This window comes from Drepanopeziza brunnea, assembly GCF_022702325.1.
Source record: "Drepanopeziza brunnea f. sp. 'multigermtubi' strain 214-2 chromosome Unknown ctg2, whole genome shotgun sequence".
Lineage (NCBI taxonomy): Eukaryota > Fungi > Ascomycota > Leotiomycetes > Helotiales > Drepanopezizaceae > Drepanopeziza > Drepanopeziza brunnea.
This window is the reverse complement of record NW_027094065.1, coordinates 3,635,758-3,651,971: the sequence shown is the minus strand read 5'-3', so window position 1 is coordinate 3,651,971 and position 16,214 is coordinate 3,635,758. Positions and strand designations below refer to the sequence as shown.

General features: G+C 51.4%; 4 protein-coding genes across 5 annotated transcripts; 3 read left to right on the top strand and 1 right to left on the bottom strand.

The window, feature by feature from the left end:
- Window positions 1-929: 929 nt before the first annotated feature.
- On the bottom strand, window positions 930-2,845 carry L3040_002137 (uncharacterized protein; the record flags this gene model as incomplete). The annotated part of the gene is made up of 4 exons (XM_007290779.2): window positions 930-1,613; window positions 1,676-1,870; window positions 2,226-2,304; window positions 2,679-2,845. 4 exons carry the CDS (start codon window positions 2,843-2,845, stop codon window positions 930-932), a joined length of 1,125 nt encoding a protein of 374 aa, XP_007290841.2.
- A 1,628-nt stretch (window positions 2,846-4,473) lies between these two features.
- On the top strand, window positions 4,474-5,580 carry L3040_002136 (uncharacterized protein; the record flags this gene model as incomplete). The annotated part of the gene is made up of 2 exons (XM_007290778.2): window positions 4,474-4,533; window positions 4,588-5,580. The coding sequence occupies 2 exons, from the start codon at window positions 4,474-4,476 to the stop codon at window positions 5,578-5,580; spliced, it is 1,053 nt and encodes a 350-aa protein (XP_007290840.2).
- A 4,336-nt stretch (window positions 5,581-9,916) lies between these two features.
- Window positions 9,917-11,498, top strand: L3040_002135 (uncharacterized protein; the record flags this gene model as incomplete). 2 transcript variants are annotated; one of them, XM_066157032.1, is made up of 10 exons in its annotated part: window positions 9,917-9,972; window positions 10,030-10,077; window positions 10,134-10,263; window positions 10,315-10,358; window positions 10,413-10,512; window positions 10,581-10,937; window positions 10,988-11,066; window positions 11,114-11,274; window positions 11,330-11,343; window positions 11,417-11,498. In XM_066157032.1, the coding sequence occupies 10 exons, from the start codon at window positions 9,917-9,919 to the stop codon at window positions 11,496-11,498; spliced, it is 1,071 nt and encodes a 356-aa protein (XP_066013027.1). The 2 variants fall into 2 exon arrangements, with proteins under 2 accessions (XP_066013027.1, XP_066013026.1); XM_066157031.1 differs by lacking the exon at window positions 11,330-11,343 and having other exon boundaries at window positions 11,114-11,297.
- Window positions 11,499-13,143: 1,645 nt separating this feature from the next.
- L3040_002134 (uncharacterized protein) lies at window positions 13,144-15,911 on the top strand (the record flags this gene model as incomplete). Its single annotated transcript, XM_066157030.1, has 5 exons — window positions 13,144-13,337; window positions 13,526-13,633; window positions 13,719-14,151; window positions 14,215-14,427; window positions 14,493-15,911. The coding sequence occupies 5 exons, from the start codon at window positions 13,144-13,146 to the stop codon at window positions 15,909-15,911; spliced, it is 2,367 nt and encodes a 788-aa protein (XP_066013025.1).
- Between the last annotated feature and the right edge of the window lie 303 nt (window positions 15,912-16,214).

The following is a 16,214-nucleotide window of genomic DNA, read 5'->3' as shown; positions in this document are numbered from 1 at the left end:
TTCCTTGCGCTTTTGGTTTGGGTTTTGGGTTTGGGTTTGGGTTTGGAGTTTTTTTTTTTTTTTTTTTTTTAATTCCGCCCCTTCGCCCCCACCTTTTAAAAAAAAAAGAAACAAAAAAACCTGAAAAGAATCCAAACCCCCCCCCCCCCAAATCTAAAATGAGCAAAGAGAAAAAAGGATGATCAAAACTGTGTCCCTCTTATTAAATGGCTAGCAACAAACAAACTGGAGAAGGCTACCTATTGGTTCGTCCAGGTCTGGTGTAGTTGGCTTTCATGATAAGACCACAATAAAACTTCTAATTTTTTTTCTACCTGTCTTTCTGCTTTTTTTCCGGAATGGTGTAGGCCCAAAATAAAAAGCTTGCTGGAGAGAAGAGAAGAAGGAAAATCATCTCCTCCGTGGTTTTCTTTTCTTTTCTTTTCCTGTGACACCCAACCAGTCCCCCCCTTCCCGTCCTGTTTATCTCATCTAGTCCCATCCTCTCACCCGTCCTATGCCGTCCATGTATCCATCAACACGTAGCTTCTCCCACATTCCGTCCGGAAATCACCTTCTCCCAGATTAGACCCCTTCCCCCCGCCCCTCCTCCGGCCCTGCCTCTGCTCTCGCCTCCAGGATAGAAGCCAGATCAAAATTTTACCGACGCAAGGGCGTCGCCATGATTTTATTTTAGGTGCAAGTGAAAAATTCGAAACGTTCTTCAGGCGTGGTGGTGTTGATAATGGTACAATACTGACATTGGTAGAAGAAACTCCGGCAGAGGTCTCCATTCCCAGATAGGAGAAGAGCCCCGGAGAAAACAGAATAGGAAAGTCGTTATTGGTGGTATCATGCATGTAGAAGCAAGAGAGAAGCCACCCCTGCCCCCACCTTAGCCCAGTGAATCAAACTCCCAGTATCTGACCTCAACTGTTTGGAGGCTGTTGTTATATGAGGGACTGCGGTGTTGAGGACCCGCTGCCGCCAGCCATGCTGCCACTCACCACACCCCCTCCGATCATGGCGCCTCCCACCATGTCTGTCACACGCATCTTCTTTGCCGGTGGAACGCCGTCTCGGAGCTCGCTGATTTGGGCCTCAACGTCATCGAGTCGGTGCTTCAGCTGATTCTCTCTGCGCTGCGACTCCTCCAGGCGTCGCATAAGGTCTTGTTCCGACTTGTGGCGCATCTCTTCCCCGCGTCTGGCGTTGTTCTCATCCTGCTCGAGTTGCGATACGCGGCCCCGGAAGAGCTCATTGATGACTTCAAGTTCGCTGACGCGAGTCTTGAGCGACGAGTTTGATGCAATCAGCTGCTCGTATGTTTGGGGTAGCTCGAGGCCGTGGTTGTTCAACGGGGAGGCGGATCGTCCAGGCGACGGTTGGCGGAGGTGCATAGGTGGGAGAGATGGGGAGTGGTGGTTGTAGTGGTCATCGAGGGAGTGGCCATTGAACGGTGGCAGATGGCTACCGTACATGGACGGCGTGCCGGTCCGTGAGATTGGGGAGTTTGATCCATCGGAGTGACCGTTGACAGACTTTTGAGAGGTGCGCCGATGACCCAGAGATCCGGGAGGTGGTGTTCCTCCTTGCGATCGCGCCTGTTCGAGGCCAGTTGTATCGAAGGGGGGCTGGACCGAGGTATTAGTGGTTTGAATCACAGACATCGGAACCTCAAGATCCCAGCACTCACCTTCTTCTTCGCACCCTGTGTCGAGCCAGAGCTCTTCACGCGGTTGCGACTTTTGATAACATCTGTCTTGAGGCTTATCGGCCGAGGTCGTCCATGCAACTTCAGGAACAGGCCACAGGCATTGCAGAGCACCGATCCGACCTCGTCGCGGCGCCAGAGAGGGGTCGTCGAAGTCGCACAGTTTCCGCAGATAGGCTGGGTATTCTCGTTAGTCATAGTCACGGAAGCCATTCTGCGCAGTGCTGGATGGTTTGGAGGGAAAGTTGGGCGTGGTGGTTGATGATGAGGGTTTGTTATCGTGCGAGAGAGATTGTCGATAAGCCGCAGCGAAAAATGGAGTTTTGGTGGCCCCGCTTTTCCGATTCGCGCTTTCCCGAGATAGGGGTAAAGCAACTTAATCGATAAAGATGAAAGCAGCGGAACTCGGGAGGGTGAAAAGGCAAAAAGAAATAGCCCAGCTCAGAGGTAGAAGTTGCCGTTACAGACAACTCGAAAGAAAGAGATAAATGCGGGTTGCAAGCTACGATAAAACGATACGGAGAAAACATACCGGTGAATTGTTTTGACCACCGCCCGTAGTCGCCGATGGACTTGAATAGCTCATGGCAGTTGGTCCTGCATTGAACGCCCTGGCATGCCATGTTAGCTCGACTTGTCCAAGAAATAAGAAGATGCTATGAATGGGGGTTTGGGAGATTGCGAGCAGAAAATATTGAAAGTGTAATAGCAGTAATACCCCTCCAAACGCAGGAAAGATACTCTTCCCTGGCCTCCCAGGACTTCCAAGGGATAGATGGCTTTGGAGCGGCAATGCCAATTGAGGCAATCCACAGACCAGCCGAGCCCTCAGCTGGAGACGACCACCGGATTCGAGGATTAAACTCTAGAAAGTCGCGGAGACGTGGCTGTAACCAGGAAACCCCGAAACCCAAGTATAGCTTGATGTAGCCTTCCAACCATTGCGTTCGACAATACATTTCTCCCAACGCTCATTCCAACGTACCTCAGTTGTGGAGTATTGGACGAAGATGCAAGAGATGCTAGAGCGGAAAGGCCAGGGAGCTGCGGCAACGAAGCATTGTGATGGAGGGACGAATTCTGGGTCGAGGTTGAAGATGGCCTCGAGATGGGGTCTATGGGAAGCATCGAATGCCGCACGTCGTCTGCCATGTGCGCCGGATTGAAGGAGGGCAGATCCCGGACCTGCTCTCTGGAAGATGGATGCAAGATGGGCGAGGCCCGGTACTGAGCGAGAGTGGAAGCCGTGGTTGCGGTTGGATAAGAGACCTATTAGACCGCGTCCCGGAGAGGAACGCGTAAGAAGCTGTAAAGAGCGGGCGTGGTGAAGGGTTCCTGGTAATATATGCGGTTTGGCGAAGATCTGTCGTGAATGAAGGAACAGAAATCGTGGTATTAGCCTTGGAAAGGAGTGTGGTTAAGATGGTATTATTCGATTCGAGAGGCCCAAGAGAGGCAGGCTCGTCTTTTCTAACTTGTGGGAAGGACAGACTCGACGTGAAAATCGGAATGGCTGATGGGTATACAAGAGGGGAGGGAGTGTAGCAGACGGATATTACAATGCCATCAAGAGGACTTGTAAGACGAGACAATCCCAGAGGTGAAAGAATGCAGACGAGAAGTTTGCAAACTTGCTTGCTCCTCTGGCATGGGGCGGATAAGGGGCGCGCTATTTTGATAGAGCAGTGATTGCAGATCTATAATAAGAGCCACGCTCGACCTTGCACAAGTCTTCGCGATAGGCCGATAGCCAATGGAATGCTCAATGTACGCTGGCAATTAGGAATCGCGTATTACTGCGCATGAAGAATGCAAGTTGAATGACCTCAATTAGAGCTTGACATTGTGCTCGAACAGCTGCATGCTTTGTTTTCCTCGAGATCTCTCTAGATCTCTTCTCGGACACGATATTTACCGATCGTCCCCAGCTACCCCTAACGTGCGAATCCGACGGCTTCACAAATTTGTGTTTCCAGGATAAGGAGGACTGAAGTTCTTTCCTTCTCTCTCTCTCCCTCCCTCTCTCTCTCTCTCACATTATTACATCGTTTTGAGATAGGTGTGTGTCAGTTGCCTGGTATGGCTTCCTACATGTTCTTAGAGCTTCTGGTGACTTTCCCAAGTTTGAAAAGGGGAGCGACTCCAGCTGTGAAAGATCTCTGCGTGCATGTTTGCTCATATTCATAAAAAGAATCGCGCTTTGATCTTTTCGAGAACGGGGACTAGATCCGAGGATCCGCGCAGGGAGAATCTTTTTTTCGCAAGGGCCAGACAGAACAAGGGCAGCAATGAACCTGGACGCTGGAGCAAATCACGATTCACGACTCGGCACTCGCACACTCTCGCGATAAACAATCGAAATGCCAAGGGCAGGGCTGAAAGTTGCGCAAGAATCGTGAAGCCACGTCGCGCCCTGGGAGTGTTTGTTGTTTGTGGCCAGGTGCCTGTCTTACAGTGCCCCTGAGATCTGAGGTAGATTGTCATACGAGGGGCGCGGGGATTCTGGCGTATCAGCACCCTCAAAAGAGTACAGACTGGACAGGCGTTTCTTCTGAGCTATAAATGTAAAAAAAGCCCACGAGGGCGGCTAAATTGAGTTGATGCCACAAAAAGGGGGAAATCGGAGACTCGGAGGGAGTAGCGTGACATCGGAGTATGGAAAAATAGAGACCCCGAGCCCCGTCCGCCGAATTCTAACGACACCATCTTGAATTTCTTCAAGCCGAAACTTTTTTTGGACCTCAAGCTCCAAGCTCGCGCAACCCCACCACAACTTCAGCATGCCGTCCACACATAAGAAGGAAAAGCCGTGGGATACCGACGATATCGACAAATGGAAGGTGATAAGCCATGACCCGATCGTAGCTCCTTCCTTCCTGCTAACCCTTCCCCAGATAGAAGAATTCAAACCCGACGATGATGCCGGCGGTACCTTCGCAGAAGAATCCTCTTTTGCCACCCTCTTCCCCAAATACCGCGAAATCTACCTTCGTGAAGCATGGCCACTCATCACGCGTTCCCTCGAGAAGTACGGCATCGCATGCTCACTCGACTTGGTAGAGGGATCCATGACGGTTAAGACCACACGAAAAACCTTCGATCCCGCCGCCGTCCTCAATGCGCGCGACTTGATCAAGCTGCTCGCACGTAGTGTACCCGCTCCCCAAGCTGTCAAAATATTAGAAGACGGCATGGCGTGCGACATAATCAAGATCCGGAACCTGGTGCGCAATAAAGAGAAGTTCGTCAAGCGGAGACAGCGCATCCTGGGCCCGAACGGCAGCACCCTGAAGGCGTTGGAGCTCCTCACGGAATGCTATCTGCTGGTGCAGGGGAACACAGTGGCCGCCATGGGACCGTATAAGGGATTGAAGGAGGTGCGCCGCATTATCGAGGACTGTATGAATAACATCCACCCGATCTACCACATCAAGGAGCTCATGATCAAGCGTGAGCTTGCCAAGGATCCTGAACTGGCTGGCGAATCCTGGGACCGCTTCCTACCGCATTTCAAAAAGCGCAATTTGAGTAAGAGACGGGTGCCGCTTAAGGTTACGGATAAGAGCAAGAAGGTGTACACGCCGTTTCCACCTAAGCAGGAGGAGAGCAAGATTGATAAGCAGCTTGAGAGTGGAGAGTACTTTATGGGCAAGATGGCCAGGGAGAGGGCACAGAGAGAGGAACGGATGGAGAAGCAGAAAGAGAAGAAAGCTGAGAAGTTGAAAGAAAGGGAGAAGGAGTTCAAGGCGCCGAAGGAGGATTGCGAGAAAAAAGAGAAGAAGAAGAGAAAACGGGACAGGGAGGAGGGGGAAGATGGGGAAGTCAAGAAGGATAAAAAGAAGAAGAAGAAAAGAAAGGATGTGGATATCGAGGTTGAGGAAGAATAGATGTTTGTTGCTTGTGTTCGTCGTGTTGGTAACGGCGTTATTGGCTGGCGTGCGGCTTTGGTCGAGTGCAGTGGTGCAGATAGTCTGGAATATTTACCGAATACCCAAACCCGACCGAGGAATAGGGAATGCCTCAATCATCACATGTACTTTACCCATTCCTTTACTTTACTAAAGCGGTGTAATCCAAACGAGCTTAAGCTGCAAGAGAATGCAGTTCCGCTCTGCTGTAAGAACAATAATATGCCTATCACACAGCCAGCAGTCCAGCTCTAAACTCAGAAGCGTAAATCTCAGCCGGATATGAACACTCGCAATATGATAAATCTACCGGTAGCTACTTAACACCGACTAGCATCCCAGGTTCTGTATCAGACGAGTTTTCTTCTTCAATTTTTGAGTAGTCTCACGGTCATATTGCTACTTGCTATTTGACTATAGCCAGATAGAGCAATTTTTCGATAGATCACAGATATCAAATTCAATCTGCGCTGCTTGCTATCTTAGAGGGAGAAGAAAGTTCGCTGCCTAGTGAGTGCTCTTCCATATTTTTTTGACTGACGTGAACATAATGAGCGCGGAGGTTCTCATGCTCCTTCGTCTCCGAGGCTACAATTTGCTTTCTGTCTGTCTTATCAGAAAATGACAGCTGCTGGTGATTGGAAGTCGCGCGGTTTCAATCTGGTGTAGCGGATACCACACTCGGCAGAGCTCCACCTTGCCAATTCTGTCGTACCGACAGACACGAATAGTCGTTAGATTTGGTCCTACTCCGGAAAAAGACGGGGCCTCACACGTGCGGAAGACGCCAATCCTCACCATGACTAGATATCGGATCTGGTATCTATTTTCGATATGAAACCTTGTTATAGGTACTGAGACCAGGCCCGGTCCAGGGAGGAAAATCCGAAAGTGTGCGGCCCGAATCGAATGGAATCCTCCTCGTATTGTCTGGATCTGTAGAAGCTACTACCTAGTACCGGTACCGTATAACAACATGCCAAGTGAGGCGGATTTAGATCCACTTCAACGACTAGGTACCGGTAGTAGGTAATCGCAGCGAAGGCTCTAAATTCAGAACTGATAGTACGAAGAAGTACTTTGCATTTTGGCAAGGCTGAGGATTTGGGCGACCCTTTGGATATATATATATATATATATATATGCATAGGTATGTATCGAATGTGGTGTAGCATGGGGATCTAGATTTGAAACCCTCATAATAGTGGGACTCGACGTCGCAACTTTTGGGGGGAAGAAGCGCGCACCACTCGTAACGACAATAATAGGTAGACGACCGGAGCATATTTCCATATGACTTCGGGTTCCAGGAACGCTAATCTCTCGCGGCGAGGTTCCATGTCTGCATCGATCGCTCCCAAGCGAGGCAGGCGGCGTCGGTGATCTGCTAGGATGGGCATGAAATCGCGTCCGGTACATGCTCTGGCATGGCACGCACGTCAAGCAAGCTATTGAGTTCTGGGGAGAAGGCTCGGAAGAAATGGTACACGGTATCACGTGTTACTTATGCATCCCAGATCAAGCGGAACACGGCCCCACCCAACCGATGAAGATCCAAAGCCAATGACGTAGAGCCCATGGGTGAGCCAGCCAAGAAAATATGAGTATATATGTCTGAGAGAGAGAACACTGGGTTGGGAATTATTTTTGGTGTTCAATAGGTAGGGTAGGCTCCAGTGAGGAACGGTACACTGGGCTCGGATCCCAGAAGCCAGGAACATTGGAGTAAGCTGCGACAGAATGGATCAAATTTGAACTGTACTTAGTACACGACAGTGTCATCATCGGTATCATATATGAAAGCATCTTTGATGGTCTAACGGTCATGATTTCCGCTTGTCACCATGTGCAAGTCGCGGGAGATCGGGGTTCGACTCCCCGTCAGAGAGGATACAAGAGGTCTTCTCTTAGTTCATGTCCCCAAGCAGAGGCTTGGACTTTCGTTTTTGACAATATGTTTATTTCGTTAGGGAATTCGATAGGAGAAATTTTCCCCAGGTAGGAGTGTCATGCAGGTTTTTTTTCCCAAGGACTCTAGGCCGCTTGTCCGCTGTCGGAGGCAGAGAGACGTGCACAGATTCGCTTATTTCCCTCTCATTTTCAGATTTATATCCCGACTGTGTGTGCATCTTGCATACGGATCACAGACGTACCATACCTATTTTCACCTGTGATACAAGTTGACCGATAAGCTTCGTCCATCCTGGCTGGCGCGCCGCACTTCCTCCTCACACGTGAATCTTGAGTCGGGCGGAGCATTTCGTCCGCCTGTTGCAAGCTTCTACCGGTATCGTATGCGATGCCTGTGTACCGGTAGCGGAAACCGTACCAAGAAAAAGACAAGAAAGAGTCGACTTTGCGGCTTCTACTTATTACTAATGCTCGCTCAGCTATCATTTGATGATTTGTGATTGATTCGCCACCAGCCAGCCATGACCGCGGGGAATGACCGCGGGGATATATAAGTACCGGTATAGCGATGGATAGAAATGTGAGAGGTAAGCGGCAAGGTAGGAAAGGTATAACGATGACGCGCACGGCTGTTCTCTCTTTCTTGTTGGATAGGATAATGGAAGAGTCCAGGCTTTGCTTGCTTGCTTGCTTGCTTGCTTGTGAGAAAGTCGCGGAACAGGAAAGACAAGCTGCAGACCTATCGGTACGATGCAATTTTTGTGCTCTGGAAGGTTGTTATTGTGTTACCTAACTACTGTTGGCCTGATGTGGTAACGGGTCGTGGTTGTGAAATATTTGTCAAGCGTTACATATTGCTCCATATAAGGTAGTGAGAAAGCTAGGGAGGTAATATACCACGTAGGGGTGTATTTTGTTGTCTTCCTTTTCTCTCTCTTTTCTCTTTTCTCTTCCCTATCGGATCTGAAGAGTCGGGTGGGGTGGTACGTGTGGGTCATCGGAAATCGGCAGGGCAGAGACCGGCAGGGCAGAAAGTCTAAGTTATGGAGATCGCTTGCTGGCTGAGGTCCTCGCAAGGCGCAAGCCTCAAGGCGATGATGAACATTTCCCTATACGGGCTATGATGCCGAGACATCAATCGATATGGCGTTGTGTTTATGCAGCGACAGTGCAGAGTATGACATTGTCTCGCACACATGCAGGAAGAGCTTGGTCTTGGAGCTGAGATGTTGGCGTTCTTCCGATCCATCTCGAATGCGATCAGTGACGTGGGTACATGTCTGGTCGCCGCGCTCCGTAGAGTTACTAGAGTAACAAGACATCCTCTGTGCGCAGCTTTATCTGAGACATGGTGAAGGTGCCTGCCTCCCTTACTTAGATAGATGGTAAGGCTATAATATACCGGTATCGCTGAGATCGGGGACAATAAAACATATAACGATTGGTAAGGGGGTGGTGGTGGTGGTTGTAATAGTTGTAGTAGTACTAGTAGTACTTCGTAGTAGTTACATCTTGGGAACTCTGATCTGCGCTTTCATTCTCTTCCTCTCAAAATCAAGAAGAGATCAGCAGGACCGAAATCAAACTTAAATCCAACCTCACACTTCCATGCACTAGGTGATTGTAGGTACCGGTAGAGCAAGAGGAGCTAGTGATCGACAGACCTTGGACCCTGTTGTTTTTTTTATTTTGCCCATCCGAGAATTACTGTAGTAGTAGCTCTTCCGCAACATCTTCCATCTTGGTTCTTTTGGGGCCTCTGCTGACCCGCCCAGAGACACATCCTCTAGTCCTTCACCAATACAGCGAGCTCGAGCGATCGATATTCGGCGGCAAGCCCACGGCCACGGGATACTCGGCTTTGGCATCTGCAACCAGGTCCAGGTCCAGGTCCCGGCCCAGATACAGGTCCAGCCGAAGCCGAAGCCGAGGAGGGCATTCCATTTCATTCCTGGGTCTTTCTTACAGTAATCCGAATTGATTGTGGATTCTTTATTTTCCAGCTCAGTCTCAGCACTCCGCGATTCAGCTACCGGTACCTCTTCATCCCCATAGCAGTGACTTGCCTCGCTCTTGTGTTGTCCTCTACGTAGGCCAGGCGATTAGACAGAAGCTCCACCGCCAACCAAAGCGTTAAACGACGCCCCTCCCGCCCCCTCCCGCCCCTCCGCCCCTCCGCCCCTCCTCAGTGCTCTCCTCCTTCGACACCAAGAATCCCATCCCGTTTCCTCGACACCAAAACATCCCGCTGTCTTCATCTATGACCACCTAAAATTCCACAACCACATCCACATCCACATCCACAACCACAACCACATCCTGTGAACCCCCTCCCCTCTCCTCCCCTCCCCAGATTTTCACGAACAGTTCGACACAAATCGCTGTTCGTCACCCCAGTTTCGCCATGGCTGAATTCGTTCGGGCCCAGATCTTTGGCACGACCTTCGAGATCACTTCCCGGTACGGCTGCGCGGGGTGCGCCACTCCGTTTTCCAACGGAACGCTGACTTCTGATAGATATTCCGACCTGCAACCTGTAGGAATGGGGGCCTTCGGTCTGGTCTGGTACGATACCGGTGTCTGCGATCAAGGTTCGATCAACAGCTAACAATACCCCGCAGCTCTGCCAAAGATCAACTTACCGGCCATAATGTCGCGGTTAAGAAGATCATGAAGCCCTTCAGCACTCCAGTCTTGTCCAAGAGAACATACCGGGAGCTGAAGCTGCTGAAGCATCTCAAGCATGAGAATGTGCGAACATGGCCTGCTCCCGCTGCTATTCCGCTGCTAATGCCATCCCAGGTCATCTCCCTCAGCGATATCTTCATCTCGCCCCTCGAGGACATGTACGGCTGCGCGCTCTCCCCGCTTTTTTCTACGACTGCTAACATCCTCTGCAGCTACTTCGTCACCGAGCTCTTAGGCACCGATTTGCATCGGCTGCTCACCTCCCGACCGCTCGAGAAGCAGTTTATACAATATTTCCTCTACCAGATCTTGGTAAATACCTCCGGAATATTTTGAGGGGCTTTGGTATGCAGCGGGCTGGCTGACAACATCGTAAATAGCGCGGTCTCAAGTATGTCCACTCGGCAGGTGTCGTCCACCGCGATCTCAAGCCCAGCAACATCCTCGTCAACGAGAATTGTGACCTCAAGATCTGCGACTTCGGCCTGGCCCGTATCCAAGACCCCCAGATGACCGGCTACGTCTCCACGCGATACTACAGAGCGCCAGAGATCATGCTCACATGGCAAAAGTATGATGTCGAGGTTGATATCTGGAGCGCCGGGTGTATCTTCGCAGAGATGCTGGAGGGCAAGCCGCTGTTCCCCGGAAAGGATCACGTCAACCAGTTCTCGATCATCACTGAGCTGTTGGGAACACCCCCGGATGATGTTATTCACACCATTGCGAGTGAGAACGTAAGGGCTGGCACTGTATACTGTTTTGAAGCGGTCTAACAATTTTATAGACCCTGAGATTCGTTCAGTCGCTCCCAAAGCGTGAGAGACAACCATTGAAGGACAAGTTCAGAAATGCGGATCCCCTAGGTAGGTGTCCCGCGCTACTTGTTACGGATAATACTGATAGCTCCCAGCAATCGACCTCCTCGAGGAAATGCTCGTCTTCGACCCCCGGAAGCGAGTCAAGGCATCGGAAGCCCTCGCCCACGAGTACCTGGCTCCCTACCATGACCCCACGGATGAGCCTGTCGCCGATGATAAGTTTGACTGGTCGTTCAATGATGCTGATCTCCCGGTGGACACGTGGAAAATCATGATGTACGAACAACTTTATGAAAACAACTCGGTAGAATCCTGATGGAATGTGTGTTTCAACCACGCTACCTCATGATATTGGGGTAACAAGAGCGTGACTGACTGTTCTCGTCTTCTTGCAGGTACTCCGAGATTCTCGAATACCATAATGTCGAGAACGGTGGCGACGGACAGACTTTCGAGCACATGCACGGAGGAAAGTAGAATTTTATTGGAGAGAATCGGATGGAAAAAAAAAGGGGAGCGCAATATGATTGAGATGCCGTTTTTGAGAGCGCGCCAAGCCATTTTGTATGGAATAAACATATGATACCGGTCATAAGGGAACCAGAAGACGTTCGTGAGGGGCAGCCGCGGAATCTCCCTCTTTTTCGCGAACTCTCGATCGTGGATGTGGGTATCTGGGGGTTGGGGAAGCTGGAACGGGACTGGCTCTTGCTTGTGTGTTGCTTCCTCGCGCTTTTCTTCTTTCCGAAAGGCGTTTGCCACTCAAGTGCATGGAATAGTGGGCAGCAAAGAAAGGCTTCTTGTTTTTGACTCCGCTTCTCCTTTCTTATGCGAGGGCCGCTAAATGGCTATGGCTGTATTAGAAACGAATTTGATGATGGCATGACCATCGTATCTATGATTGGAGGTGTACCCCTTACGAGAGCAGCGCAGACATACGTGGTCTGTCTGGCCAGTGGAGGGAAGAGAGGAATGAAGTGAAGACTCGACAATCGAATCATCAGAGGATGATGGTCTGACTCTACCGGGACTCGGAGGACGAATAGTGTCTCCTGACAAGGAAAACCATACAACTCAGGTCTGCACTACAGAGGTACAGTGGTGCCGCTGTACCTCTGTACAGCACATCCGGGCACGGCTCACGCACGTAGCCACGCTGATTGGGGCTGGAAAGTCGGCTATTGGTATCAGTTGGTATACGGTATACCGCTATCAGTCTGCTCGCTGGCCTTGCATTGCATGGCAACGGCGTTTGCATTTGCATTTCGTACGGTAGAGCAAGTCCGGTAGCTCGCAAGCAACAAGGGACGTTGACGCGAGGTGGCGGTGACTTTTTCTCATCAATTTAATTTTACTTTTTTTTCTCCTTTTTTTTTCCGCTTCGCTGTTAGCTTTGAATGATACGTATAAGTACGGAATAAAGTCCATTGCGACATTTATATGGAGTGCGGTCTTGCTGTTGATATAATGCATTGTACTAGTGGTAGTCTGAATCAAACGAGCCCCAGCCAAGCCAAGCCAAGCCCAGGACTCGGGGAGGTGCATTATTTTTATTATTCTAGGAGGTGACTTGTTCATTACATTCAAGAGGGCGACGACCACAAACGACGGCACGGGGAAAAGAGAGAACAAGCGCGGCTTGTTTAACTTCTTCACGTCTGTGACGTAAGGAAAGGGGGAGAAAAAAATCGAAGCCTCAGCGAACTTGCCAGTGCGAAAATCAATCAGAACAGGACGGGACGAGACAGGATCGGGTAATAGGATGGGATGGGATAGACCCCCGGAACCACAGCACGATAAAAAAGAGAGACAGAACAGAAAGCCGCCTCCGAGGTTTTTTTTGAGGGACAGGAATCGCGACTCGGGACTCGGCAGACTAAGCGACGGACAATTGCATTGCATTGCATCGTGTCATCCGCCGAGCCAGACGGGCAGCAGCAGCATGTTTTAGAAGGGGGGCGCGAAGACCGAGTCAGAGACCGAGACCGAGACAGAGAACGAGAACGAGACACAGGACCAGTGAAGGAAAGAGAGCGAGCTATTGGGATACGGCAGGCAGAGGGACAGTTGGGCGAGGCGACTGAAGGCTGGGACTGCAGAGGAGGATTCCTCTGGAGTGGGAATGGAGGCAGATCCCGAGATGAGCGAGTTGGGCAAGGATGAAGATGAGATGGAGAGAATCGACCTCGACACTGCTCCGGTCCCTGTGTTGGAGCTGATACCGATATCCGCGACTCCAGCCACGAATGCGAAAGGAAATCGGAACGGGAGTGGCTTTGTGCCGCTGGTTACCGTCGTGGACTTCCATCATGCGAGGTGAGTCTTTGCGCCTTGGGGATAGAGAGGAGGGTTGGGGGAAAGGGGCTGCATTTGGAACTGGGGAAGTTTTTTTTTTTTTTTTTTTTTTGGGGGGGGGGGGGGGGAATTGGGACTGCGATTGCGAGCAAGGCCAGGAAGACACAGACGGGACATGGACCGTGGGCTGATGAGATACGATTCTGCAGAGGCCCAGAGGTCGAGAGCTGGTTCGGGGTTCCCGAAGGCGTGGATCCAGCTGTTGAGAACGAGTGGCCTCTTCTGCCATTCATGGCCTTGAGCGACGGCGCGCATGCGTAAGTTTCCCCTATCCTCTCCCTCCCTCATCTGTTCCATTCCCTCACAAGAGACTTTGCTGATTAGAGGGTAAACAACCAACAGTTCTACGGAAGACTTCTCCTACTTCACCCTTCTCCGCCCTGCGCACCCAGACTCCAACCTCCCCGCGACCTCCCTCTTCGGCATCTCCTGCACGCGCCAGCTCGACTCATCCTCGCTGCTCAACCGTCCCGCGGACGTGACGCGCTCCACGGTACAGAAGGCCGTGGTCGTGATAGCCGACACGCCTCAGTTCTTCGGCATGCTGCGGGAGCGCCTGTCTGTCGTCACGACGGCCTGGTTCGCACAGCGCGAGTTTACCGACACGGAGATCCTGAAGCGCTTCCAGGAGAGCCTGCAGGATGAGAAGGAGCGCGGTGTTGGCGCCGGCGAGGAGGATAGGGAGGAGTATCTGGGTATGAGTCTGAGGGAGCTGGTGAGAGAGTTCAGGTGGCAGACGCTGGTGCTGTTCAAGTGCTGCTTGCTGCAGCCAAAGGTTGGTCTCTCCTTCGCTTATCTTGGTGATGTAGACTTCGGGGTGGGCTCTGATGCTTTGTAGATGCTGTTTTTCGGGTCGAGGTGCGAGAGGCTGTGTATGATGCAGTTCTCGCTCATATCGCTTATTCCAGGCCTGATCCGGAATCTGCAGGATTGTGCGGATCCGGAGCTGGATGCGTATGAAAGGAGCTTGACGAAACCTTCTAGTTTGAAAACGAGCGATCGGAGTTCTTTGTTATCTTATATGGGTTTGCCGTTGCAGATATTCGGGAAGGTAGGTCTTTTGATACTATCTACTGACCAGTTGACAAATGGAGCTGTTTGTTGACTTTCGGCCAGGGGAGTTTGTTTGGTCCTTATACCCCTTTGCAACAACTCGATATTCTTGCCGACTACGGCACGAAATCATACATTGTCGGCTCGACGAACTCATTACTGCTTCAGCAAAAAGATCGCTACAGCGATATTCTAATCAATTTGGACAGCAGTACTATCAACATCAGTTCCAGCAGCCTGCGCTCAGCTCTGGCTCTTTCTGTGGCTGATCGCAGGTGGATCGACTTCATTACACAGTCCGTTAACGATACTTGGGATGGCGCCAACCCTGGGCGTCCCAAAACAATGGGCTACGTCGGTTCAGAGGAATTCATTCGCCTGCAATTTGAAGAATACCTCCTTTCCCTCATCTCAGCAGTAAAATGTCACAACTACATGCAGAACCATGCCCATAATCCCAAAGCTCATCTCCCCCAGGTCCAAGGCGATCCTTCACACGACTTCGGCGCCGACTGGATCGAAGCCTGGTCCCGCTCCGAGAACTACCGCATCTGGGACCGCTACACAGACTCGCATCTCTTCGACGTCGTCGAGCCCAAGCATCCCTGCGCAGGCGGTCTTACCATCGAAGACGTGCAGCGTAGGATGATGGAGCAAGTCAAGGAGTACCACCTTGACGAGCGCTTTGCGACCGGCAAGGAAGTCCTCGGCCGTAACCTGCAAGCCGGTAAAGAAAAGGCAAGTACGGTGTTTAACAAGCTGTACGCGGATATGGAAGCGTTACGTGAAGCCCAGCGCAAGAAATACGAAGAAGCGCAACGTAACGGGACAGCACCGCAGCCCAGCAGTCCAAGGCTCGCGGCACCGGATCTGAATGGGGCGAAGCAGACGGTACAGAGCGTGGGGAGTAAAGCCGGGGCGTACATTGGGAGCTGGGGGACGTGGGTGGGGGAGAAGCGGAAGACGGGGTGGGGGCGCGGCCCTTCTACCACTGCTAGCGCTCACATCCAAGCCCAGAATCAGGCGAAAGAGAACGCGGTCAAGGAAAAAAGTCCTCTGGGGGAAGATGACAGGCCCAAGACGGGAGAGAGCTACGAGGAGAGCCTCTTTGACGCGGAGCAGCATGATATCACGCCGCGGGATATCACACCGCGGGATATCACACCGCGGGATATTACGCCGCGGGACATTACGCCGCGGGACATTACACCGCGGGATATCACGCCGAAAGTAGCCTCTCAACCTAGTACATTCCGCTTTCACGAGGAGGTTGAGGATGATGATGCGCGTGGTGATGGTGATGGTGGTGGTGGTGGTGGGAACACGACGGCTGTAGTGCCTCCGAGCGAGGAGAGTCAGGCCTGGGGCGAGGAGAAGGAGGATCGGAAGCAGAGAGGTGATGTGGATGCCGAGAGGAAGGAGCGCAGCAGTGCCGTTGCGGAAGCGGTGCAGGCTGCTACCCAGACGCCGATTTCGCCTTGAGCCTTGGTGGTGGCTCGCTATTGTTTGTGTAGACTAGGCGAGTTGGAAAGCCGAGGGCGGACGGAAGAGGGAAGATGAGAAGGAAAGAAAGGGATTGAAGATCTTGCAGCGAGCGTAGCGCTTCCTTTTTTTTTCTCTCTTTTTTTTCTCCTTGCATATGGGTGGGTAGGGATTTCGTTCTGGCGTTTTTCTTTTCTTTTTTTTTTCCCTTGCGTCTTCTCTCTCTCTCTCTCTCTCTCTCCCCCCCCCTTCCTCCTTGGGTATTCCTCTGTCTTGGATAACTCATTCAAACCTACCTCAGAC